The sequence below is a fragment of the Hyperoodon ampullatus genome, assembly GCF_949752795.1.
Source record: "Hyperoodon ampullatus genome assembly, chromosome: 8".
In the NCBI taxonomy this organism is placed as follows: Eukaryota; Metazoa; Chordata; class Mammalia; order Artiodactyla; family Ziphiidae; genus Hyperoodon; species Hyperoodon ampullatus.
The window spans coordinates 37,116,008-37,143,376 of NC_136921.1; the positions used below are offsets into that span (position 1 = coordinate 37,116,008).

Sequence of the window (27,369 nt, forward strand, 5' to 3'; positions counted from 1 at the left end):
CAAGCTTTGCGCATTCATTGATTTCATCTTGGACAGGACGTGTGCCCTGACCAGAAAGTTCACTTCCTATTATTGAAATTTTGCCCCATAGCTATAAAGCAGCATTTTTTGAAGCTTTTAAAAGTTCACTTGTATATACAGGTGTTCTCTGTCTTTGGTGATAAAATATATTTTTTGAAAGAACAGTGTAGTTGGACTCACCTGCATTGTCAAAAATAAAAATAAAAATGCTGTTTCTCTTCTATCACTAAAATATAGCTGTTTTGGATATGGGACAATTTTTGATATCCTGGGGACCATTGGATTTTTCATAACATACAAATAAAATGTTTGTTACTGTGTTGTTTGTGAAATGGGCTTCTCTTTATTTTTCTTCATCTATGTTATATGCGCCCTGTGCACCAGATAAGATGGGTCCATCTTGTGAATAACTTAGCACTTTCACCGCGTGTTGCTGAAGCTGTCCCATGAGTCTGCCCAAGTTTGACCAGGATTTTTATTCTCTCTCCATTGTCACGAGCGTTTACCATATGTAGCAGGAAACCCGCAGGGAAAGGGTACCACTGTCACTGTAAAAAGAACTGAGGAATTAAAAAAGAAAAAAAAAAGGAAGCTGAAGGCATCTCTGCTATTTCGGATCTGTGGTCAATCATTGTGCTATGGAAAACAAGCCCTCTGCCTCGTGAAATGTGAATCTGGAAGTGAACTCTCACGGCTTCTTCAGCTCCAGATGCTATTCGCACTGGGGTTCACACCACAACCAGGATGTGACTGTGTGTGTGCTGAGCCCACACACAGGAATTTTCTTGTACAATTCAAAACCGAATCTTATATTTACTTAAGCCTTGCTTTTTTTTTTTTGTCTATGAAATCAGCAGTTCGGTATATTTAGCATCAGTCTTAAGTTAGACTGTGAAACAAGACTTTGGGGGAAGGAAGTAACCGTATGGTTTTCTAAGTAATTTAAGAAAGAGGAAAACATAAAAAAACTGATTGTCCATGATTAAACCTCATCCTTTCGTTCTCATCTTCCTGTAAAGTTAACTCAATTGTCAACCAGAAAGAAATAGTCTATTGCACTGGGTTGTAAAATATCTCTGAGTGGGCCTTGAATGTTGACTATTGGATGACCTTCCTAACATTGAACAAACAATGGGAGGGTTCAATAAATAGCAGATATGTGTTTATTATGTTTTTCTTCCCTGTGCAGGAATAATCAAGCTTGGGAGGTGGAACCCTCTCCCCCTCAGTTATGTGACAGATGCACCCGATGCGACAGTGGCCGACATGCTGCAAGATGTCTATCACGTTGTGACGTTGAAAATCCAATTACAAAGGTGGGTGTCTCTGAACATCTGCCCTTCCTAACTCTCAGAGCTGATCTGTTGATCATAGAGTCTCTACAGAGATCAGCTCATCCTGTCTTTGTTAATTTCTAGACATTGGATGAAATGAAAAAAAAAAGAAGAAGGGGGGTGCGTCACCAGGCATCTTTATAGTCCACATTCCAACTGTTTTATGTTTTGTTTTCAGAAGCAGTGAAGTGGTAACCTAGGGGAAGCTTGATAAATCATTAAAAATCTGCAGCCTTTAAAGGGGAACTTTCCACAGCCCCTAATTTAATGAGTCCTCTGGTTAAATGCTTAGCACATAATATTTGAAGAATAAACACCTCTGCTGTTTCAGGCTTGTGTTTAAGGGGTGAGTTTGGCGTCCTTGTAGCCTGCTTACCAAGAAGGTGCTGGCACTGGACGCCTCTTGCTTTCCTCTCTGGTGGCCTGCAGAAGTTCTGGGGATGATTTCTTTTTTTCAGATACAGCATCCAGAGCAAATTATACCTCTAAAGAATCTAGAGTTTCTCTGCAGAGTCTTGTATTGTAAAGTGCCTGCAACTCATGAGATTTAATGAATATTGTCCTTTACTGTAAAGGTTTTGAATCTACCCCTTTTGGAGAATTTACACTTTAATAGGGACCCACCATTCCTGTCCTTGTCTAGGAATGCTTTAATGTCTTTTCTTTAGTTAGTTTTTTGTTAGCGAAGTGACATCTCTGGATTGTTCTATGAGGGTGAAGGATAGACCTTCAAATTTGATGAAGCATTTGTTTACATTTAACCTTAGGAATGTCCAATAATTAAGTTTAAATAGTGGAAGTTTATAATCACACTGTCATGCCATTTCTATCAGTAGATTGGAGAAATCCTGTTTTAAAAAATTGGCATTTCTTCATATCCGAAGTGACCGGTTTTCTCAGGCTAGTGTGATAACCAACTGAAAGAGACCATGATGGGCTCTATCAAGGTCCTAGAGAAGCAGTTTTGCTCCCTTCCCCTCATTTTGGGCCCACATTCAACCCTCTTCTTTGGTGGTTCTCCTAATGCTTCACAGGACCCAGGGGTGACTGCTGTACTCTGCATTTAAGGGTTTGCACGTCATTCATTCTTGCTCTGTTTTCCAGTTGTTCGAAGTTGGAAGACTTGCCTGCGGAGCAGTGGAACCATGCCACGGTCCGCAATGCCTTAAAGGAACTGCTCAAAGAGATGAACCAGAGCACATTAGCCAAAGAATGCCCTCTCTCCCAGGTCAGTGTCTTCAGGAGAAATGAAGAAGCCAAGGGTGGGCTGTCTGGCAGGAGGGCACTCCTGCTCAGACAGCTGTCTTTTATTTATATTCACACTACGTCTTAGGTGGAAAAAAAATATGGAGGTTGTGGTGCTTTTTTTTGTAGAGGAGAACTTATCACTTATTGAGAGCTCTGATATAGTGGGAGCCACATTAAAACATTTTACACTCACAGTCTTCAACTTCTCACATATGTTGTAGGAGGTAGGTATCAGTGTCTCCATTTCACAGATCAAGAAAACAAGGCTCAGAGAAGCACTTTACCTGCCTAAGCTTACTCAGCTGGTTAAGTGGCAGGTTGCAACCCTAGCTGAGACCTCCCTTGCCAAAGCTCAGGCTCCAAATCACTGTGTTCCTTGGTCAATGAAATGGGTCAGCCATGCCAAACCCATCTTAATTTGTTTTTATTTGTTTATTGAGCCTTTTCTAGGTCTAGCAGAGAGAGATGATCTTTGCATCATACACACTTGCAGAGATTTGGGAGTGAGTTCACCACATGAAAATGCACCACGAGAAAAAGTGATACTCTGTTTTTACTGAACTGATCATAAACTAAAACAAGCCACAAAAATAAGAGATTGAGAGGGTCAAAGGGAGGAACAGTAGAAGAAAGGGCTTGCGGTTCCATTTGTGTTCATGGGTGAAGGCCCCACTTTTTCTAATGATAAGATAATATTTTGGTGGATATGGGGAGTGGCTTAGAACTGCTGTGAAATGAACTCAGGTTAACATTATTTAAAGCCATGAATGGAAATCCATTTTCTGGTGTGAGTTGCTACACTTGATTTAAGACAGTAGACTGACTACATGTCTGTCAAATTCAAGGGAAGATGACAAGAACCTTAGAAACTTCATGTGTCCTGAGCTACGTTCCAGGATAATAATAATAGTCTTTGGGGGAAACGGGAAGCCTAGTGGTTAAGAGCTTGCATTGTGGAATCAGTCAGGTCTGGATTCGTGTCCTGACTTACAAGCTTTTGTGACCTCATCTTTATAAGCCTGTTTCTTTGTATGTAAAACCAGGAGAGTAATAGTTCTAAGTCATATAATGAGGAGTAATGAGATAAATCACATAAATTCTTGGCCTGGTATGTCACATACAGTGATACTCCATAAATAGTACCAGCTGTTATTCCTGAGACATGATATTATTGGTGTGAACTGAATAATTTTTATATGCGTCTTGGAGAGTGTTTTGGAATTTAGATTCTCTGAGACAAAGCCTGCTATTAATATTTTTGCTTCCAGAAAATCAGGACAGCATGTACCTGAGTGGTAGATTGAAGGGGACACCATCAGTTACATCCCTACTTTTGTGCTTACAGCTTTCACATAAGCCATTTCAATACCTACCTGTAGGTATGTACATAGGTGCTAAAGCTTGTTACTAGAATTTTGATTTATTCCAATGTGATTGCTTATGAAGTTCTAAAAATAAATATTTTGAATTATTCTGATCATATACAGGGACTGGATAAAGAACAATTTAGGGAAAAAATTTCAATCATTTCTCCTAAATTTTACGATTAGTCACAATTAATTTTCTCTTGGATTTACTTGAAAGTCAAATTGGGCTTTGCCTAGAAGTGGACAAGGTCCTAACAATATCACCAATTCAGAATTTTATCCAGGGCTTTTGAGGCCTATGGGAATTTGGTCAACATTGATCTATTGTGATTATTAGGTTTGGTTATAACTATAAAATGTGGCTAGAGGGACAGCCTGAGCGGAAAGAACCCACATTAGGGGCTGAGCACCCTGAGCTCTCATCTCAGTAATTTTTTTGTTTGTTTTTTTTGGCCATACCAAAAAAATGTGGCTTGTGGGATTGAACCCGGGCCCCGGCAATGAAAGTGCTGAGTCCTAACCACTGCACCGCCAGGGAATTCCTGAATCTCAGTTCTTTTATGTTGAATGTGTGATCCTGGGCAAGCCCATCCACTCTCAGAGCCTCATTAAACTTGTCTGTAAACTGGGCATGATTGTATCCACATATGTCACATAATTTGCAGGGTTGTCTTGAGATTCAAATGAGAACATCTTTACCCCTGCTGTAAAAATCCTCTTTTCTCCCCCCATTTTCTGTTCTAATTGCTTGCCCACCTAGTTGCCCAACCTAAAAGGTTTCTTTGCTGTCACTCTCACATTAGATATAATGGATCTACCACTGCTGTATCTAAAATCTTCCTCCTTCGTGCCATTGCCTTGTTTAGACTTTTGTCACCTCTCATGTGAAATATTTTCAGTCATCCCGCATCATAATCTTTCTTCTGCCACCTGCTTCTCCAAAGCTAACATTGTGCCATTTCCTCGTCTACAAGCCTCCAGCGACTCCCCCTGCTCAGCCTGTAGGAAGAATAGACTGCATAGCATAGCCCGTGTATACCGTCAAGATGCCACTAACCTGATTTCCCACCAGTCGCCTTCCTCCCTCTACCTGCATCCACTCTGTGCTCCAAACCATGCAATTAATTGTTTTGAAACATTTAAAATTGCTCAAACTTCTCCAAAATATTCCCAAGGGTGGGAGCAACCTAATTAGTACCATTAGCACTTCAAGTCTGACAAAGCAACTTCTTATGTTACTTTTACAATTCATGAAAAGTAATACACAGTTTACTCCATATACCTGTGTTTTTGCTATTTTTTAAAATGCCATAAAAATCGCTTTACCTGTTAAATTATTAACCTCCCCTGTCCACATGAGAGTAGTCCTCAAGGGAGATGTGCCATGTTAATCTGTGGCTTCGGTGGCCCCTGCACACAATGATGGTGACCTCAGAGTCCTGCAGTGTGACACTACCTTGCTTTTGCTGTGCCATTTCTCTTGGCTAGCGTGTACTACTCTCTTCTGCTTGAGGAAATCTTTCAAATTCCAGCTGGAAAGTCACTGCTGGTGAAGAACCCTGACCTTCTGATGAAAGTAGTTGCTTCTTCTGCTTTTAGTAGCCTTTTGGACACACCCCTGTCACAGCACTTATCACAGCCTGTTGTCAGTGTTATCTGCCAGTTCTCATCACTTACTGGACTGCCCACAATAGCAGAAAACATCTCTTATCTCCATGTTCTCAGCATTCAGCACAATGTATATCTTTTTTTTTTTTTTGCGGTACGCAGGCCTCTCACTGCTGTGGCCTCTCCCGTTGTGGAGCACAGGCTCCGGACGCACAGGCTCAGCGGACATGGCTCATGGGCCCAGCCGCTCTGCGGCATGTGGGATCCTCCCAGACTGGGGCACGAACCCGTGGCCCCTGCATCGGCAGGCGGACTCTCAACCACCGCCCCACCAGGGAAGCCCAGCACGATGTATATCTTGCATGTTGTTGTTACTCTAATGCAGGAGTTCTAAACTTTGGCCCAGTTGAGCTTTGGGGCTGGATATTCTTAGTGGTGGGGGAATGTCCTGTGGTCCTGTGTATTGTGGGATGTTTAGCAGCATCCCTGATCTCTATCCACTAGATGCCAGTAGCATCCCCCCTACCCACACCCCCTGCCCTGTGACAACCAAAATGTCTCCAGACATTGCCAAGTGTCCTTTGATGGGAGGAAAATCACTCTTGGTTGAGAGCCACTGCTCTAATGTATTAATTTAATAAATTCAATATTAAAATGTTTTAGAAAGTTTTATAAAGTGTAAAGTTTTATTATTTACAGTGTTCTTGGCAGCTGTAAAATGTTTTGAACGAGAATACAGTGAATACAGTACTTTGGTGGTTGATGCCCAGTACATTTTCAATCAAACAGGGGCTCAGTTCTGTTACTTAGATACGGAGGAGATTTGATTTAGGCTTCTGGTATGCTGTGTGATTATGGAAAATCTCACTGGGGTAGTCCTTCTCAGCCAGCATGGGCATGTAATGTGGGCACCTGAATTAATCCTATGGCTGTTACCCTGAAACGTTCCAGATTATTCACTTAAATTGCATAGCTGGATTGCATTTGGTGTGGAGATAAGCTCACTCATTTTGTTGGTGGTTGTCATAGAATAGGTGCATACATTTTTGTTCAATCTGTGCAGTGTGAAAAAGAATGAATTTTTGTTCTGAGACAGTGAAACAGTAATTAAAAAATGTATTTTACCAGCTTTAGTGGAGTCCCAGTTAAGAGTCAGGTACTTTACAATGGGCTGGGGGTACAGTGGTGAGGATGAGAGAGAGATGAAGCTTTCAGTGTAGGAAGAAGAGTGTGGAGCACCAAATACTACTAACTTTAAAGCAGAATGGTAGATTATTGGGCTCTCTAAAATATTCTCAGTTCATGAGTAAAAGTTGACTGCTTTTAACATAATTCTCCCTTATTACCGCCAAGCCAAACCATATTAGGTATTTCCTCACTTAAGTTTGGGAATTGCATAAAAGAATGATTCAATGGCTAATATATATTTTCTTGACCATCCCAGTGGGCTACAGTTCAGAAGAACAGCCTTGAAGGCAGAAGGGAAGAGTGGAAAAGTCCATAAAAGGGCAACAATTGTAGGCTGAGGCATATATATTTAAAGGGAGGGAAGTCATGATTTAGGTGTACTCTGTCTGGCCAGGTGCTTGGAAAGTATAGTTGTGTTTGTGTGTCTGTGTATTTATTTTTGATTTCACCTTTCAAAATGTGTTTAAGTGCTGACAGCCTCTTCCTTTTCCTCTGATGTCCCCCTGAGTCACCACTTCCAGCCTCTTCCATCAGCCCATAGTCTGTCCCAAGCATCCTAATTTCCTGTACTTTAGACCCAGGTCTCCCTTATTAAAATGGTCTCTAACTGTTCCAATTTGAAAACATTATGAACACATCTTTCTGTGGCTCACTAATTTTTTTTTTACTGAAGGAAGAGTTAAAAGACAAAACCCCAGGTCCTCAGGGTTTCAATCCATTAAACTAAGAAGAGCTAACAGTGCCTGCCTTGATCACCTCAAAGGTTATTAGGATGATCCAGTGGAATGACAATTTGCAAATGTAGGCGCACCTTCCAGTGTCCCCCTGCCTCCCCTCCTAACTTTATCTCTGTGACACTAGACATGCTTTAAAAAATGTTTTTTGTGGTAAAAATACATAACATGAAATTTATCATTTTAACAAGTTTTAAGTTTACAGTTTTTAAGGTTACAATTCAGTGGTATTAATTACATTTACATGTTGTACGACCATCACCCCCCCACCATCTATTTCCAAAATTTTTCATCGCCCCAGACAAAAGGTCTGTAACCATTAAGGAATAATTACCCATTCTTCTCTCCCCCAACAGCCCCTGGTAACCTCTATTCTGTTTTGCGTCTCTATGAATTTGCTTATTCTAGATGTCTCATAAATGTAGAATCATAGAACATTTGTCCTTTTGTGCTGGCTCATTTCACTTAGCATACAGATACGTTTTTAAAACAGCTCTGTCCCATGCCCCTGGTTGAGGTTTTATTGCCAAATATTTGAGGAGCAAGATGACTGATGGGAGTTTTTTGTTTTTTGTTTTTTGTTTTGTGGTACGCGGGCCTCTCACTGTTGTGGCCTCTCCCGTTGCAGAGCACAGGCTCCGGACGCGCACGGGCCCAGCCGCTCCGTGGCATGTGGGATCTTCCCAGACCGGGGCACGAACCCGTGTCCCCTGCATCGGCAGGCGGACTCTCAACCACTGCGCCACCAGGGAAGCCCTGATGGGAGTTTTTGAACTGTGAAAAGGTTACTAGATTTCCAGTATGATGGTGCTGTAGCGTTTATATAGTCTTTTAAAGACACAGATTGTAAGATAATGATTTCTGTCACCCTAGGCAAGTCTTGCCCATTTGGGGATCATTAAAGGAACAACTTAAATGTACAATATGCCAAAATAATGAGGCAGTGGAATCAAGCAGCCAATTGGGTCAATAGAAAAGAACAAATTGATCATGTGCTCATCTACGGACAAGTGACTGATCAACTGCCTGGACCAGTACTGTCTTAACCAGTTGCCACCTGTTCATTTCATTTAATCTTAAATTCACGGGTGTAGTGGGGATGCATCCTGTCCCGTGTGAACGAGGTGCCAGCTGTCCATTTCAATTATTTTCATGCAAGGTTGTTTTAGATCGTGGCCCAACCTCATGAACTCTTGTTGAAGAGGGCTCACAGGTGACAACTTCTAAGTAATTCCCAGTGGGTGATTGAGATGACCATCTGAAATGATTGCATGGAGAGGAGAGAGCCGGCGTCCACTGGCTCCACTTCTTCTGTGCTAGGCCTTCTATGCGGATCAACTCTGAATCCTTACAGCCTCTGAGGCAGGTATCAGTATTCCCCTTTCACAGACGAGGGTGCCCCTGTCAGACAAGCAAACCATTCGGCAGTCCCCTAGGGGAGGAGCTCTCGAATCGGCCCAGAGGAAGTGTTTCTTTCCACTAAAATGGCAAAAGCTTTCCATTCTGATAGTATAACTCAGAAATGGGGATGGAAAGGGACAGTAGAAAGTGGCCAAGTAGCATTAATTTTTCATGATAAAGTAATTCCTCCAAATTATTTTTTTCCCTTTCCTATAACCTTAATTGGAGTATCATTATGATCTCATGTTTAATATGTTATTTAACATATTACCAAGCAGAATGACAAGGCTGAAAACAAGCAAAGAATGCATATATCATTCATTGCCTGCATCATGCTCTGTCCTCTGTGTTCAGGTGGGAAGGGAGGCCGTGAGATGCCGGCTTCTCCCCCTACTTCTTGCTCAGACGGGGCATTCTCACCTATGGAACATGTAACCATTCACTTTGGTTTTCAAATGTTCTTCTTTACAGTGAGTGTATTATGCATCTGCAGTTTAGCTACTCTTAGTATAATTTTGCTGTTCAAACAAATCTCACTAAGCCAAAGGGAAAGTGGTGAGAGATACCCAATTATTTTATCTATCTTTTTTGGGGGGAGGAAAAGGGGATGCTCAGATCTCTGTCTTTCCAAGTATATTGTACAAATCATCTTAACCTGTGTTTATTGTTTTGCTTTTTCTATTAAGTTTTAAATTGCCTTTAGGTTCCTTAGCTTTCTCTGATTCTACACTTCTTAACTCATATAAGGGGCTGAAACTTTTTGTTTTATTTTTTGTCACCTTGTTTCTTGCTTTGTCTAAAGCATTGGTTGCAGAATCCATTTGGAGCTTGTGCTAGCTGATGGAGATGGTGATGAACATTTCCCACGAAACAGTGTGGCCTGGTGGTAGCGTCTCTTTGTGGTGCTTCCTGATGCTATTTGACTTTGGGCAAGATGCTTCTTCATTCTGAGTTTCTGAGCCCTTGGTTTGAAAAATGCAACCATACTTATAATCACAGGTGACATCTCTTCTCTGGGCTAGTCAAAAACAAACAAGTGAGTTTAAAATTTGTCTCAGGAGGCTAAAAGAAAATTTATTTTTCTTAGCTATAATTTCTACTTAGCTGTAATAAGTATTAATAACAATACTATAATATTCTCTTGCAGTTGGCTTAGAGCAAATTCAAATGAGCTAATAAGCTTTGCAGTAACTAATTCTGATATATTTTGATTCCTCAAAACCTTATGTTATTAAAAAATAACTTTTAAATATAAGTGGCAGATGTGTCAGAGTGACTGCAAATGAGGAAACTTAGATTTTTATCCCCCATCTACATTCTTCATATTTAAAATTTCATGATTGATTACAAAGAAGCCTGAAACTTTCAAAATTTTTTCTGTAGTTTGGAAGACATGTTAATAAACCCTCCTATTTATTTTAATACGTAATATTTTTCATAAAATAGCTTTGTCTACAATCATGTCTGTGTGCTGTTTATGGCTGTGACTAAGTATGAGAGGGGCTGCCTCGATTGCCCATCGCACACGTCCTCCTCCTTTCTTTCTCACGTCCCACCACCATGAGAAGTGAAGCGTGCTTCCTAAATGCAAAGTCATTTTAATATTATTAGTCAGTTAATATTAGCCTACTTAATTATAATATAAATATTAATATTTAATAAAACATAGTCCCTTTGTTTAAGTGTTAAAAATAACAGCACATATATCTTCTGGGTTATTTGTATCAGTATTGCTTTATATTAACATGGATACTGAGGAGGTGGCTGTATTCTGGATTGAAAAAGTGATTCATATCATGTTCATTTATCAAAAAGATGGAGGTATTCTAAAAGTCCAATTGTCTGGTTGCTCTTGAATGATTGGAAAACATAAAAGAGCAATGTAGACTACAAAGTTATATACATATTTTAAAAAGCAGTGAATGGAAATTAGATATTTTTTGGCAGGGTGGTAGGTGGGAGAGATTTTAATTATTACTCATCCCATTTTGCAGCAACTGTATCTCATCAGGTCTAAGATGCTACTGATTGTAAGATGCATCCCAATTTCAGTGATATTAAAGTACAGTCATCCCTTGGTATCCCAGGAGATTGGTTTCAGGACCTCCATGCGGTTACCAAAATCCTCAGATTCTCAAGTCCCTTGTATAAAATGACATAGTACTTGCATATAACCTATGCACATCCTCCCATATACTTTAAGTCATCTCTAGATTAAATGCTATGTTAATAGTTGCTGAGGTGTGTGTGGAAAATTCAAGTTTTGCTTTTTGGAACTTTCTGGAATTTTTTTTCCCCAAATATTTTCAATCCACAGTTGTTTGAATCCCTGGATGAGGAACCCATGGATACAGAGGGATGACTGTATTTTTAAAACGTGGCTGTAGAATGGATGCAATGTGGTAAATACAGATTCTCTGTGCCCCAGGACCTCTGGAGAACACTATTCCTTGTAGAGTAAAAGTCAGCATGTGCTGGGTCTGTGTTAGCCCCTTTCAATTTTGTTTATAATGAATTAAGTTTTGATGTTTTAAAAGTAAATTGACATAACATTAAGATGACCTTGTAGTGTGCGTCCAGAGTATTCTAGCGAGGCCTAGTGGTTCAGACTCAGGCTTTGAGACTATAGCAGTCTAATTTAGGGTTAGAAAATGTTCATAATTGAAACTGTAATGGTAAGACATAACATGACCTTTCATCTTAAGTATCCCCAAGATGTACCTCTTCTGTTTTTAAAGCTCTCTCAGGTTGAATTATAAAAATTTGTATCAGTAGAGCTACTTTAAGGGTCAACTAACTGTAAAGACCTGCAAGGAGTTAATATGAATAATAGGTGCCACAAATTTGAAGAGACATTTCTGGTGACTGAAGTTTCTCATGTTACAGGATACTGTCTTTATTTGCTACCCAGTTCCTTTGCTCAGTTCATAGCTTAAACCTATTTATTTTTTGTTCTGTGGTCAGCAGAGTTAGAAACTCACTTGTAATAATATGGGGAAGAGAACAAACCTGACTGAGTCTCTGGGTAGCCAACTCCTTTTTTTCCTATTACTTTTTAATTATTATTATTATTTTATTATGTACGTTTCAGATGTACAGCATTTACTGTTTGACATCTGTGTATACTACAAAGTGATCACCACCACAAGTATAGTTACCATCCAACACCATACAGCTGAGCCCCTTCACCAATTTCACCCACCCCGAAACCCTCCTCCCCTCTGGTAACCACTAATCTGGTCTCTGTATCTATTAGTTTGTTTTTATTTTATTTTTTTTAAGATACCACATGAGTGAAATCATACAGCATTTGTGTTTCTCTGATTTATTTCACTTAGCATAATGCCTTCAAGGTCCATGCATGTGTTGCAAATGTCAGGATTTCATTCTTATTTTATGGCTGAGTAGTGTTCCTCTGTGTATATATACCACATCTGCCAACTCTTACTTATTATTTTTTTATTTTTATTTTTTTAACATCTTTATTGGAGTATAATTGCTTTACAATGGTGTGTTAGTTTCTGCTTTATAACAAAGTGAATCGGTTATACATACACATATGTCCCCATATCTCTTCCCTCTTGCGTCTCCCTCCCTCCCACCCTCCCTATCCCACCCCTCTAGGTGGTCACAAACCACCTAGCTGATCTCCCTGTGCTATGTGGCTACTTCCCACTAGCTATCTATTTTACGTTTGGTAGTGTATATATGTCCATGTCTCACTTTGTCACAGCTTACCCTTCCCCCTCCCATATCCTCAAGTCCATGCTCTAGTAGGTCTGTGTCTTTATTCCCGTCTTACCCCTAGGTTCTTCATGACCTTTTTTTTTTTTTCTTAGATTCCATTTATATGTGTTAGCATACGGTATTTGTTTTTCTCTTTCTGACTTACTTCACTCTGTATGACAGACTTTAGGTCCATCCACCTCACTACAAATAACTCAATTTCGTTTCTTTTTATGGCTGAGTAATATTCCATTGTATATATGTGCCACATCTTCTTTATCCATTCATCTGTTGATGAACACTTAGGTTGCTTCCATGTCCTGGCTATTGTAAATAGAGCTGCAATGAACATTGTGGTACATGACTCTTTTTGAATTATGGTTTTCTCAGGGTATATGCCCAGTAGTGGGATTGCTGGGTCGTATGGTAGTTCTATTTTTAGTTTTTTAAGGAACCTCCGTACTGTTCTCCATAGTGGCTGTATCAATTTACATTCCCACCAACAGTGCAAGAGGGTTCCCTTTTCTCCACACCCTCTCCAGCATTTATTGTTTCTAGATTTTTTTATGATGGCCATTCTGACCGGTGTGAGATGATATCTCATTGTAGTTTTGATTTGCATTTCTCTAATGATTAATGATGTTGAACATTATTTCATGTGTTTGTTGGCAATCTGTATATCTTCTTTGGAGGAAAGTCTATTTAGGTCTTCTGCCCATTTTTGGATTGGGTTGTTTGTTTTTTTGTTATTGAGCTGCATGAGCTGCTTGTAAATTTTAGAGATGAATCCTTTTCAGTTGCTTCATTGGCAAATATTTTCTCCCATTCTGAGGGTTGTCTTTTGGTCTTGTTTATGGTTTCCTTCACTGTGCAAAAGCTTTGAAGTTTCATTAGGTCCCATTTGTTTATTTTTGTTTTTATTTCCATTTCTCTAGGAGGTGGGTCAAAAAGGATCTTGCTGTGATTTATGTCACAGAGTGTTCTGCCTATGTTTTCCTCTAAGAGTTTGATAGTGTCTGGCCTTACATTTAGGTCTTTAATCCATTTTGAGTTTATTTTTGTGTATGGTGTTAGGGAGTGTTCTAACTTCATTCTTTTACATGTAGCTGTCCAGTTTTCCCAGCACCACTTATTGAAAAGGCTGTCTTTTCTCCACTGTATATTCTTGCCTCCTTTATCAAAGATAAGGTGACCATATGTGCGTGGGTTTATCTCTGGGCTTTCTATCCTGTTGCATTGATCTATATTTCTGTTTTTGTGCCAGTACCATACTGTCTTGATTACTGTAGCTTTGTAGTATAGTCTGAAGTCAGGGAGCCTGATTCCTCCAGCTCCATTTTTCGTTCTCAAGATTGCTTTGGCTATTCGGGGTCTTTTGTGTTTCCATACAAATTGTGAAATTTTTTGTTCTAGTTCTGTGAAAAATGCCAGTGGTAGTTTGATAGGGATTGCATTGAATCTGTAGATTGCTTTGGGTAGTAGAGTCATTTTCACAATGTTGATTCTTCCAATCCAAGAACATGGTGTATCTCCCTCTATTTGTATCATCTTTAATTTCTTTCATCAGTGTCTTATAATTTTCTGCATACAGGTCTTTTGTCTCCTTATATAGGTTTATTCCGAGATATTTTATTCTTTTTGTTGCAGTGGTAAATGGGAGTGTTTTCTTAATTTCACTTTCAGATTTTTCATCTCTAGTGTATAAGAATGCCAGAGATATCTGTGCATTAATTTTGTGTACTGCAACTTTACCAAATTCATTGATTAGCTCTAGTAGTTTTCTGGTAGCATCTTTAGGATTCTCTATGTATAGTATCATGTCATCTGCAAACAGTGACAGCTTTACTTCTTTTCTGATTTGGATTCCTTTTATTTCTTTTTCTTCTCTGATTGCTGTGGCTAAAACTTCCAAAACTATGTTGAACAAGAGTGGTTGCCAACTCCTTTTTAAATGAGTGTGAACTGACTCTAGTGTAAGACCATCTGTTGATGAAACCAGCAGAAGCCCAGATATTCATTTTCTTGCCACATAGATTGACACTGGCCACTAACACAAGAGTGTTAATGAAGATGCATCTGGGGCAAAGACCAAGTAGGAAGTCCAGGGAGTGGGGGAAATGTGGATTATCTGAGACCAGAGTAATATGGATTTGTGTCCTGGTCTTATGTGCCAGGAAGAGTTGAGGGGCAGCTCCAGGCAGTACTTAAAACACGTTCCATTTTAATCTGCTTTCTAGATCACTTTGTGATAGAAGGTTTAGTTCTGGCTTCTGCCATGGCTATATATCTTATGCCTTTCCATAGGGTAACATTCATACAAACAATGTAGAAAGATGACAAGTACATTTGCAGTTATTCACATAAACCAGAGTAGCTGGTGCATCTGTTATTAGGCTGCTTTCATGTTAAATTTTTCATTATTTTGACATTTCAGTTTGGCATTTTTAAATTTCATCTTTGTCCCTTTTCATCTGTTATATTTCAGTGACTCAGATATCCCACATCAGAACTGTGTTAGACACAAGGGAGAGGAAAAAAAAAGAAACAGACATAGTCACTGTCCTCAAGGATCTCACAAACTGGGACAGAGAGAAAAGCTCAGCCCAGAGAGGGAAGGAACTAGCCCAGCTAGCCAAGAGACTTCTTTACTCCTTTGTTAATAACATACAAAGCAGAATCCTGCCTCAGGAAGATTAGGATTCCATTGATCCTCTAAGGCAGCAGGCAAGGCTCCAAGTTCTGTGATACACTCAGGTGATAGTGGCTCTTTGTGTTCCAGGGCTGTGTTCAGATCCTCAGATTAAAAGAGTTCTCTTTACTATCTCCCCTTAGAGAACAGAATTGTCACTTAGAGATCAGCAACTGCAGGGAGGATAGCCAGCCATCTGCTATATAGAAAGAACCAGAGGTTTCTGTGAATTGAATTAGGACGTCCCTCCCCCATCAGTACTGCATAGTGATTAAAAAGAGGGAGTCTGTGGGCTTATAGAGGAAACTGTCTTAAATGGGAGTCTATGCAGGACTGTCTACTGGCATTTGAACCTAAATAACTTGTCAATGCCTTGATTTATTGTTATCCTTTTTATCTTGACTACTTTGTTGAAATGACATTAGAAGTTCCAAGATTTCCCTCAACTGTTCCATATCTGGGGAAAACTTTTTTAAGAAAGATGAGATTTCAAGGCAGGATATAAAGCCTTATGTAGGTCATTTGGATCTCTTGACTCATTTGTGTCCATTTGTTTTTAGACAGAATTTGCAGAAATAAAATCTATGTATAAAACATATACATGTACTATCACAGTCATTCAGGTATAAGTTAACATCTGCCATGAATGTTGGTCCAAACATGCCATATTGACTGAAAACATATCTCTGTATGAAATTGAATTCAAGGTGTGCAGTTATAATTTTTAATTTTTCAGTGGTAAGTTAGGTTATGCTCCCTTTCTCTTTCCTGTTAACTGCAATTTCAAACAAATCAGCTAAAGGGTTGAGCTGAGGAGAGAGAGGAATATGAAGAGCAAGAAGGAATCAGGTACTTAAACACTCAAAGTTTTAGCTTTGATGCATTTTTGCTTGAAACACAGAACAAGTGTTATGTTTAGTTTCCCCTGCTCTAAAATAGCACTGTTAATTTTTTCATTTGGTGAATTTTCACACAAGTGCTAATCACACGTTTCTATAAATTATATTAATTTAACTTATTTCCCTAAATGTTGTTCTGTAGTGTGTAGCACGGATGTTCTCAGATTCTTGGCTGTGTAAGCTTGTTGCAGTTGGAAGCGGAACAGAAACATCTGAGAGGCATTATTTGGATTACAGATGCAGGAGCATCTGATCTCACCTTTTGCTCGGGTTCCTAAATCACAAGTGTTCTTTCCCTTTGCATTCAATCTGCGTGTCCTGCCCCCTCCATCTTTGACCTTGCTCCAGGGTTGGTTTTATGGAGAATGCACTGTCATCGTACAAGTTAAAGGGATAGTAAGTTTCGTTAATCATATTTAATAGTTTAATTTGCAAGAGGGTGACTGCTTCAAATTTAAAAGACAAAGGAGATTGGTATGGACTATAATGTGCCCTTTCTTGTCCCTGAAAAGGAATGCTCATATTTATGGAAAAATAACTGTTTTTTTTTCTTTACAGAGTATGATTTCATCCATTGTAAATAGCACATATTATGCCAACGTGTCAGCAACCAAGTGCCAGGAGTTTGGGAGATGGTATAAGAAGTACAAGAAGATTAAAGGTAAACTGACTTATTTTTGAAGCCTATTTTCAGTTTCTTAGGTCAAGGAGTTGTTGATTCTTGGGAATTTATGCTAATTTAGATACAATTTTTAATAAAATTTTATATACTTTTTTATAAAGGTAGGATTCTTTTTTTAAATTGAAGTATAGATGGTTTACAATATTGTGTTAGTTTTAGGTATATAGCAAAGTGATTCAGTTATACATGTATATATATATATATGTGTATTTTATTCAGATTCTTTTCCATTTTAGTTTATTATAAGATATTGAATATAGTTCCCTGTGCTATACAGGAAAGCCTTGTTATTTATCTGTTTTATATATAGTGGTGTTTATCTGTTAAGTCCATACTCCTAATTTATCTGCCCCCTTCTCCTTTGGCAACCACAGGTTTGTTTTCTATGTCTGTGATTCTGTTTCTGTTTTGTAAATACGTTCATTTGCATTACTTTTTCGAGATTCCACATATAAGTGATATCATATAATATTTGTCTTTCTCTGTGTGACTTCAGCCAGTATGATGATCTCTAGGTCCATCCATGTTGCTGCAAATGGCAATATTTCATTGTTTTTCTGTGGCTGAGTAATATTTTGTTGTATGTACATACCACATGTTTATCTATTCATCCGTTGATGGACACTTAGGTTGCTTCCATGTCTTGACTGTTGTAAATAGTGCTGCTATGAACATTGGGGTGCAAGATAAGATTCTTAATATTTTCATCAAGAGATCCAGATTGGCTCCCTTAGAACTAAGATGGTGTTAGAACTAAAATAAAATTCTTAGCATAATATATGAAGTGTGTAGTTTTCACAAGAGATGCTTGTGAAGGCTGAGATCTTTAAAAATATTTTGAAGTTGTATACTTCAGGGAGGCATGTCTATTTAAAAAGCTCAATCAATAAATCATTTTCATTAATTTATTAATGAAAAAAGCAGTCATTCTAGGTTAAATCAGCACTTACAGTTTAAGTACCAATTAGCAAATTGAAATGACTGTATGGTATCAGGAAATTTTTGGTCAGAAATGGAGTTTTGATGTTGTGTTTATTTGGAGACAGTTCCAGAACAGTGGTTAAAGCAAAGGGACTCTGCAGTCAGGAGGACTTGATTTCAAATCTTTGTCTTCTGTTTACTAGCTGTGTGAGCTTGAACAAATTATTTAACTTCACCAAGACTCAATCTCCTTATCTGAAAATTAGAAGTAATAAAAGTAAGTCACTGGCTAGCTGTGAGGACTAAATACGTTAATACTGGCACAAAGTAATCTCTTAATAAACAATAGCTATATAATATTGTAACAATAATTAATAGTAGTAATTCTACTAGCAGCAATATATTATATATAGAATTATATCTGGTCCTGAATATACCATTCTCATATAATAAGCGGCATGCTATTTAGGCCAGCCAGCCCTTTAAATATATGTGATATTTTGCCTTTGCAAATTTGTCAATGCTGGAAAAATTCTGTTGTTCTCACCCCACTTCAAATGCTATTCAATTCAAATGCTACCAACCCCTGAGGGGATTGGGGGATATTTTGATAACAGAACAGGTTGATGTTTGAGGGTCCTTCTAGTTCATATTTTGCATGATTATGACATCATTCATCATGCTTTATTATAGGTTTTCAGAGACTTGCTGATGGTTCACTGGCCCTGTTGAGAGGGTTAAATGACAATTTATGGTGGGCAGGTAAAAGTAAAGGATTAATTTATTTGTTTTTACTACCTGTAGTTTTCCTCTAGGGAGACAGTGTGGAAGTAATGCCTCTTGGCTGTTGAGTATTTGGGAGTTTGTTTACAAGGTTACCTTTTGAGAAAATGAGCTTTATTTGCATTGGTGACACATTTCTGATTACAAAGGAATGAGAGCATTTTATGCTAAATATACAATTTATAAGCTAAGTCAAGTTGTTGAACTACCCAGGAGAAATTAAGTTCACTAAAAATTGAATTAAGATCCATTCCTTTTCAATATATTCTAAAATTCTTAAGACCCTCTAGTTTCTGGCTTGGGTACTTGCTTTACAATGTTATTAATATTAACTCTTGTAGAGGATAAGATGAATAACTCCTTCTCATTATAAGACATGATTGTGTGGTTCAGAAGTGTTTCTTTTCTGTAAGTGTTGTCTCCAAGTTTTTCCTTTAAAATCAGATTGTTAAAGTGCTTGAACAATATCCTCTTTGGCTAAAAATCAAAAGAATCACACAGCTTCAAGGTCATTTGTTAGATCCAATTTACTTGCTATCATAAGAGAAAGGAAGAGAGCGTTCTCTTTTAATAGTCTGGAGTATAATTCCAGATTCAAAAAGACTGGAAACTCTTCACTCTAGTGTTTTCAGAATCGCCACTACAGAATCTGTGTGTGTGTGTGTGTGTGTGTGGTTTGTGTGTGTATATATCTGTTCACACACACATTAACACTTATGTCTTCTACTTTTCTCCTTTCTTTCTTAGCAAGTCAATTCTTCAAGCTCTATTTTTTTCTTCAAGATAGTAAATGCACAGTTAAATCTTTAAGTGCCATAAAAGCAGACTGAGACCTTGATTTCAATCAGGAGGTCAAGGATCCACACCTGAAGAGGTGGCCAGATGCTGTGTACACATGCTATTCAAAGAGATGGAGCTAGTCATTGCTGTTAAAAAGTGTGTGTGTGCGTGTGTGTGTGCATGTGTGTGTGTCACTAGGAGGAGAAAAGGGAAGGTTAAGGTATGTGTGAAGTAAACACAAGCTGCCATAAAACAGTTCAAGTGGTGTTGATTCATCAACCATGGGAGTGGGAGGAAAAACAAAGAATTCATGACAGGTATAATGGTGTCGAGAAAATAAACACCCCAGAGAAATGCATTTTATTAACTTTCCACCTTCAGAGAAAAGGAAGTGTTGGACCTATACAGGAACATTTCAGTCCTTACAAGCTTTATGCTGTGAATAGATGTCACTGTGGGAGTTCCTATCTAGTAGAATCCATTTCTCATGAGAAAGCAATGATTTTCTTTGTAAAATTTCTATTTGTGTCCATCCATTTTCAAAAAAAAAAAAAAAAGTAATGAATTTCAAATCCGGAAATAAAGTAGCAAAACCAGAATTCTACCTTAGGGCTCTTCCTGAGAGCGCAGAAGTCAGAGTTCTCTGTCTTTCCTTGTCTCCCCTCCCCCACCTTGTTTCCATTCCATAGTTACCAGTTTACATGTATCATTGCTGATACTCAGTATAGAAGAAAATCTCAAGCTAGCTTACTGATGTCTCAAACTAAATGCAGGCTACATTGTTAAATATGTTTCCTATTATCTGCTAATGTCTGTTTTAATAAAACAGTGGGAACTAAATGGTTGCTTCTTAATCAAAACCATGATTTCCCAAACATAAGCTATGTGATTCTGTTACAAATTGCCATATATAGATCTCCTAGGTCAAAATTTTTTTCTCTTCTCATAGAAATAAACAGTAAAATAATTATATACTCTGAAAGATCAAAGTAAACATGACTAAAACCTGGCAAAAATAAAAGTACTGAAAGGTTTTAGGAAAAAAAGATCAGATTGCAAATTCTATACTTAATGCTTAAATAAATATGAGAAAAATGAATAATCAATAATTTGATATCATTAAAAACAGATGTAAAGACTATATACAAATGGAATTGTCTAAATTTTGAAGTAAACATTTTAATGTGCATTTTTTGAATTTGTTGTTATTATAGCTAAACTATTTACACTTATTCCTTAAAAAGTCCTAAGTTGGTTTGGCTTAGCATGTTAACGTTATTTTCCCCAGTGATCACAGCAAAGCACATTCTGTTTACCTTTTTCCTTTAATTTCAAAGGCAATCATAGTTGACACAGACATATTTGAGTTAACATTAGTGTTAATTCAGGATAGATGGGGAGACAGTTTGTGTACTCTGGTTTTAAAGTTCAGAATCATGAACCTGCTTCCCAGGAGTTTTTGATACTGAAGAAAATGAAGTGGTTGAATGTGGTAGTTGGTTGGTTCAGATGGCATTTTTTTAATTGCTGTTCATCTCATGCTGTAATTGCTTCTGGCCTAGATTTTACAGTATAGCACTCATAAGCTCCCAGGATTCAGAAAAATACATACATTTTGTGGAAAAACAAAACAAAACAAAAAGACCAATATTAACGGTTGTTTAATGTGTAGGAGTCTTAGTGTTGGACCCAAGGATAATCCACTGGGACCTAGAAACATTCATGCTATTAATTATTTTCAAGAATTCTGAAGGTTATGTGGGATTTACCTATCAATTTTGCTTTCATAGGTTCTACGCATTTTATTAAAACAATATTTTTAACCTCTTCTTTTGGATTAAGTCTATTTAGACATACACTTGCCCCATCAGTTTTATGAAACTAAGTGGCAATTATGTGCAGTACTATTATTAATTATACTATTATAGCAATCTAATTCTGCAAGGGATCTTATAAGAATAAGAAAGTACCTTAACAAAGAAGCACTCATATGTTTTAAATGTTTCCTAACTAAAAATTAATAATTTAAAAGAAAATAATTTTATATTTAAAGTGTTTTTCATCTGGCACCAAAAGCAAAATGAACTGCCATCTTTGGTCAGGTCAGTTTCAAGTATTTAATATGTCACAAGAATTAAGGGGTCATTGAAAGTTCACACAATTCTAGTGGATATCTCAAAATTATTTGTGTCATAAAATAATACCACTAGAATGAATGGACCTAACCAAACCCTATACTGTGGCCAGAAAGCAAAATTATCCCCATCACTTTCCTTTTCTCAGTCATTGCTCACGAAGCCCCTGATTGCTAGTTGTCTTAATTTTGTTTGTTTATTTGAGCTTATTTTGCAAAATATTAAAAAGCTGGGAGAAATGAGGATTTTAAAAACCAGTGTTACTTCCTCAAGCCTGGTTTATCCTAGTAATCAGTATTTTATCTGACCCTGTCTGATCTAGTCTTGCAAGATCAAACGTCCAGGCCAGCAGGCAGACAGTAAACAAAGCCTGTGAAGGGTTTCAGTAAACACAAAGATTAGATGTTGAATGAAAATTAAACTCCTTGAACTAGTTCTCTGTACTAAAGTGGTTAAGTGGGTTGTGATTAAAAGAAATAAGTAATTATGATCATTATAGCTGAAATGATATAATGTTACCACATTTAAAGCACCTCTTATACCCAAAAATGATTGTGTCATTTACAAAGTGGTGCCTCGAAGTTGAATAGAGAAATCAGTGTCCCCTGACCTGGTTCCATAAGGCAGCCCTTGCTTAGCCATGGTGGTCAGGACAATGCTTTTAATCAACTGCTGGTACTTCTGCCTCTGCTGTTGTTTAGCTCTGATGAGGTAAAAGTAACTTAACTTTTTTTGTTTTTTAACATCTTTATTGGACTATAATTGCTTTACAATGGTGTGTTAGTTTCTGCTTTATAACAAAGTGAATCAGCTATACATATACGTATATCCCCATATCTCCTCCCTCTTGCGTCTCCCTCCTACCAGTAACTTAACTTTTGTCTACCTAATTCTTCTGGGTCATGAAAGAAATTTGCTTTCAGTTCTGGATCTAAATTAAGGTGCTTGGCAAGGAAGTTTGTCTGCCCTCTGCCTGTATTGCTCCTTGTGTAAAGTAATGACAACATCAAACCCTTGAATTTTATATATATATTAGATTAATTGAAATAGAAACATCACTTCTGCAAACAAGCACTTTCCATCTTACTGGTTTTCCAAAAATTGAAAGAGCCTTGTGCATTTACACTGGTAATCACTGATGTGCCTTCATTGATCACCTTACCCTTCCTAACCTTCCAATTAGGAGCTTATTGGTAGTGTCACCAAGTGGAAGAATGGTACGTGGGGAATGCCTTGGATCCTAAGCTCAGATGTGGACTCATTTCTTGCTTGGATCTTAAGAAGCTTATTCTAGCTGTACTGGTAGCTGCTTCTTTAGCCTGAATGTGTTTATTCATAAATGTTTAAAGAAGTAAAAACAATCATTTGTCAACAGTGTGGTTTGTAGGTGGAAAGAAACACACTTGCTATCTTCTCATATTTATAAGCCATTTAAAAAAGAATGGAAAGGGAAACAGGATCTGCTTTTCTAACCCCTTCCTTTCTTCATCCATCCATCCATCCATCATCTATACTTACTATTTGAAAGAATTATAAGACACAATTCCTGGTTTCAAAAAGCCTACATTCTCTATGAAATAATTAACAATATAACATATTTTACTATCATTCAAAAGGAAATTTGAGCATCTATTATATATACCTGGCAGGATTTTAAGTGGGGATCATTACCTAGTCCTTCCTTGCAAGAAAGTTACAGTCACAATTAGATAATTAATTTTAATAAAATGTTTAGTGAGTTTCTCTACTACAGCCCATATTCAGTGCTAGAAGCAGTGAGAGACATTCAGAAACACTTAAGATATGGTTCTTACCTCTGGTTGTGTCACCCTCAACCTAGCAGGGGGGTGGCCGTATAAGTATATCTGGCAAATATGTAACAGTGGTATAAACTAGTATAGTGGTAACACAGAGAAAGGTCCATAAATTATACCTGCTGGGTGTCAGGGGATAATTCGAGAAGAAGTAGCACATGAGTTATACCTTAAGTACAAATAGAGTTTTGCAGAGAGGACAAGGAGAAGGAAGAACATTTCAGGCAAATGCAAGTTCATGAGTATAGATGCGGGGGTGCAGAAGAGCATGATATATTTTGGAAATTATGGCTGGTTGTCCAGTACGTCTAGAATGGCAGTGCATTTATCATGATACTGTAATATAACATGCCCAGAATGGCTAAGTTTTTTGATTGGTGAAAAGGAAAAGATAATAGCATGGCAGGGTGTGGGACTGATGGTGGCACCAAACATTGGTGAAAGAGCAGAAATGTTTGGGACCTGGCTGTGGGGAGCGTTCGTGTTCTAGTGATGAAAAATAAAGTTGGGAAGGTAGTAAACACGTCTTAGGGAACTCTGAAAGCCCAGTTGAGATAGACTGAGAATCATTGAAGTTTTTTCAGCAATGAAGAAATAATGAAAATGGTGGTTTAAAAAAAAAAAACCAAGCACATCCTCTAGAAGCCATCTAAAACCATGTATGGATATGAATATGTTTATGGCAGGAGGGGAGGCAAATGGGAGGGAGAAGGGGTGGTGTGCACACCCTGGAGGATACAGACAAAATAGAATCTATTGCAGTAAGATGGTGAGGGAGGTAGAGCTTTGGCTCTGGTGGCAGGAATGAGAAAGAGAAGGGTGACCAATGCAATATGTGTGTGGGAAGAGAAAGGGAAGTCAAAGTAGAGTCCAAGGTTTTGAGCTTAAGTGACTCTTGATGGTTTTGACAGAAATGGGATGATATAAACGGAGAGGAAGTTGCTGATGCTTCAGTGAGAGTTGGTGAACTAGGTAGAAACATCCACTGGGCTGTTCAAGGTGTGGAGCCACCTGACCAAAAGACAGGACTAGAGAATAGATTCTGGAGCTAATGTTTTAGATGTAATAGTTAAAGTGATACCAAAAGAGGATTCTCTGAAGGGGAGAGCGAGGACAGGAGGGGTTGGAAGCTTTGAGAGGTAAAAGGGCCATGGGTTAAGAAGACATGATTAGGAAGAAAGTGAGATTTCATAGAAGCCAAGGGAAGATGGGTTACCAGTGGAGAAATGTTATCAAGGGTGACAGGAGGAGGAGAAGGAGAAGAGGTGATTGGAGGCTCTTAACTTTGGCAAAAAAGGGACCATAATGACATTGAAGGGAGCTATTTCCCTGTCGTGTGAGAACAAGGAGAAACTATATGCATCTGAGATGGAAGGTGGCGAGGAAATGAGGATAGCAGATACTGAGTGAATGAGGAAAGGATATAACAGCATCTAACTGCAGCATTAGGGTTAAGTGTACCCATACTTCCACCCCACCCCAATACTCAGTAGAAAGACGATGGAGCCACAGGAGGCCAAGGGCTCTGAAGGGGAAGAGGGGTGGTAAGCAACAGTTCACGAACTAGGAAGGGATGGGGCACAGAGGATGCTTTGCCTTTGAAAGAAAGAGAAACAGCTTTGCTTCAGACCTGGAGGAAGGGAAGGAAGATGGATAAGGAGACAAGTTTTTGGAGATGGAGTGAGTGGTAGAGAATGAGGCAGCTCATGCCATGTGGTAGGGGTGGGGGTGGGCTCTTGTGATTATCTAGCAGTGAAGGAGAGAATGGTTGGTATGGCGGCTTGGTGGCGAGCCCTGAAACAGGTTCTGGACTAACTATGTTTGGGAAACAATGAGAGAGAAGCAGGGAGTTGAACTGAGATGACATACTTAAGGGTTGTGGTCCAGGTCTCTTTAGTTCTTAGCGTTTTCTTATAGTGAGCTTTAGATTTCTCATAGTTTCAGATTTCCTTTTGTCTTGCGGAGAAACAAAATTAAAAACTCAAAAACAAAGATCTGGTGGTGCTTGATGAAGAATCTACAGAGTTGTGAAATGAGAGCTTTTGTGTGTAGGCCAGGAAATAACCAGCTTATTTAAAATCTGGTATGATTGTGGTGACATCCTCTTATTTTGGGGAAACCCATAGGTTAAAATCAGAGAATTCTCTTGGTCTCTTGATCGACTAAATAAAAATTATTACTTGTGTTTCCTCAGATGATTTACAGAGTTAAAAGCTGAAAAGCACTTATGTTTGCAGAGTGCTTGAAGCTCTTAAATATAAGTGCTATGTAAGATGCTAGGACTACTGTGACAATTGTCTATGGTAGACAGTTGTTTAACTTGCTCTTTGTCTGACTGGTGATATGATTCTTACCCTATGCAAGAACTTGAGCTTATCTGACCTTGGACTTCTGAACTCTCAAGGGGATGGACATAAATCTAGAATCATCTGGAGTACAAACCAGGCTATGAGTTCTAAGATTTGGCCTTTCAAGCTGTCACTTTCCAAGTTCCATGTTCCGTAGTAATTTTGATTCTTGAATAATCTCCCTACTAGACCAAAAATCCCTTGAAAGAACATCTGGGGGACTCATCCATTTTGTGCCATCCTCCAAGCCCTGTGAACTTAGGACTTTGTATATTGTAGATGCTTAGTAAATATTAATAGAATTGAATTTAATATAGATGAATTTATTTGAACATATGCACTTAGAATAGTTTTATTTTTGGACATATTATATTGTTACTAAATCTTATTTGCTATCGGACATCTCAGTTGAGAGAAGAAAGAAAACCTTTGTCTTGTTCCTGATCTTAGTGGAAATGGTTTCAGTTTTTCACCATTGAGAACAATGTTGGCTGTGGGTTTGCCATATATGGCCTTTATTATGTTGAGGTAAGTTCCCTCTATGCCTACTTTCTGGTGGAGCCCTCAACTCCCAAAGGTTAGAAGAGACTTATGTTAGGAGTGATAAGGACTTGCAGTATGAAGTCAGTGGGTAAAAAGGAATATTCTGTGGGGACTTGTGTCAGGTGTGGAGGTTGGGGCAGAAGTGAAAGATGTCATAAATACATCAAGTCTGATGAAAGTTGTAACATGTTATAATCACATATACATGTTCATAATAAATGCAGAAGGTCTGGAAAAAATATATATTAAAAAAAAAGAAAACCTTTGCTTGTTTAATTCATATTACAAATGTCCTTAGCAAATTAGTTATCGGTTAAAATCATTCTTTTTTCCTGTTAATTAGTTATTGAGCTAAGGATTTAGCAATTGTTAATCAATTCCACTGGAAGAGACGGTAACACCTTTGTTAAGTAAAAATTCGGGACCATTTATGTAACCTAAGAAAAACATCCCTTTGAGGTGTTTCCAGCTAGTTTATTGAGTATTTTACTTAAAATAATGGCCCCAAACATTTAAGTCCTGTGAAATCAGAGAGAATGGCCAATGGAAAATAACGAATTATGGGTTGATTATTTCTTTGATTCACTTTTCCTTATTAGGTTGAATTAAAGAATTAATCCACATAGAATGCTCCTGAATGACAATGTTAAGTTTCTGAAATGTCATTTTTTTTCCTATCATGTGTGAATTCACCTCTGAAATTATAGTTTTAAATTAAAACAAAGAGTAAAAATCAAGATATTATTAGATAAGTAGCTTTAACCTATACAGAAAGCTATAGGAATATTTGAAATGATCAGTGTTATCAAACTATTATGAAGCATTGTTTGAAACCAAAAGGGACAATAGCATTCAGACATAGTAAAGGTGGACAATGCTTACTTTTTCTATGGAACATAATGGGTCCTATGAACTTTTATTGTCAAAAAACAAAGGTGTTCAGCTTCAAGTTGCTTTATGGTAGATAATATATGTTTTTGTGGATCTTAATATGATGGGAAAAGGAAGTTGATAATAAGGGGAAAATATACCTAAGAAAACCAGTCATATGGTATTATCACAATGCTGGCTGGTACACTTAGCTTTTGGGGCTGGAAGCATTTTCCTTCCAAGTCTTGTTTTATTAGGAGTTAACAAGTTGGCTCTGA

At 38.0% G+C, this 27,369-nt stretch overlaps 1 protein-coding gene across 2 annotated transcripts in view; it reads left to right on the plus strand.

Moving 5' to 3' along the window:
* The window catches only part of SATB2 (SATB homeobox 2), a gene marked incomplete at both ends in the record, with an annotated part of 190,846 nt that overhangs the window by 73,992 nt on the left and 89,485 nt on the right, over positions 1-27,369 (plus strand). For both annotated transcript variants that reach the window (XM_079710652.1, XM_079710651.1), the window contains 3 exons: positions 1,211-1,337; positions 2,460-2,583; positions 16,774-16,876. In XM_079710652.1, the coding sequence (XP_079566778.1) occupies positions 1,211-1,337; positions 2,460-2,583; positions 16,774-16,876 (354 nt within the window). The remainder of the gene's footprint in view (positions 1-1,210; positions 1,338-2,459; positions 2,584-16,773; positions 16,877-27,369) is intronic.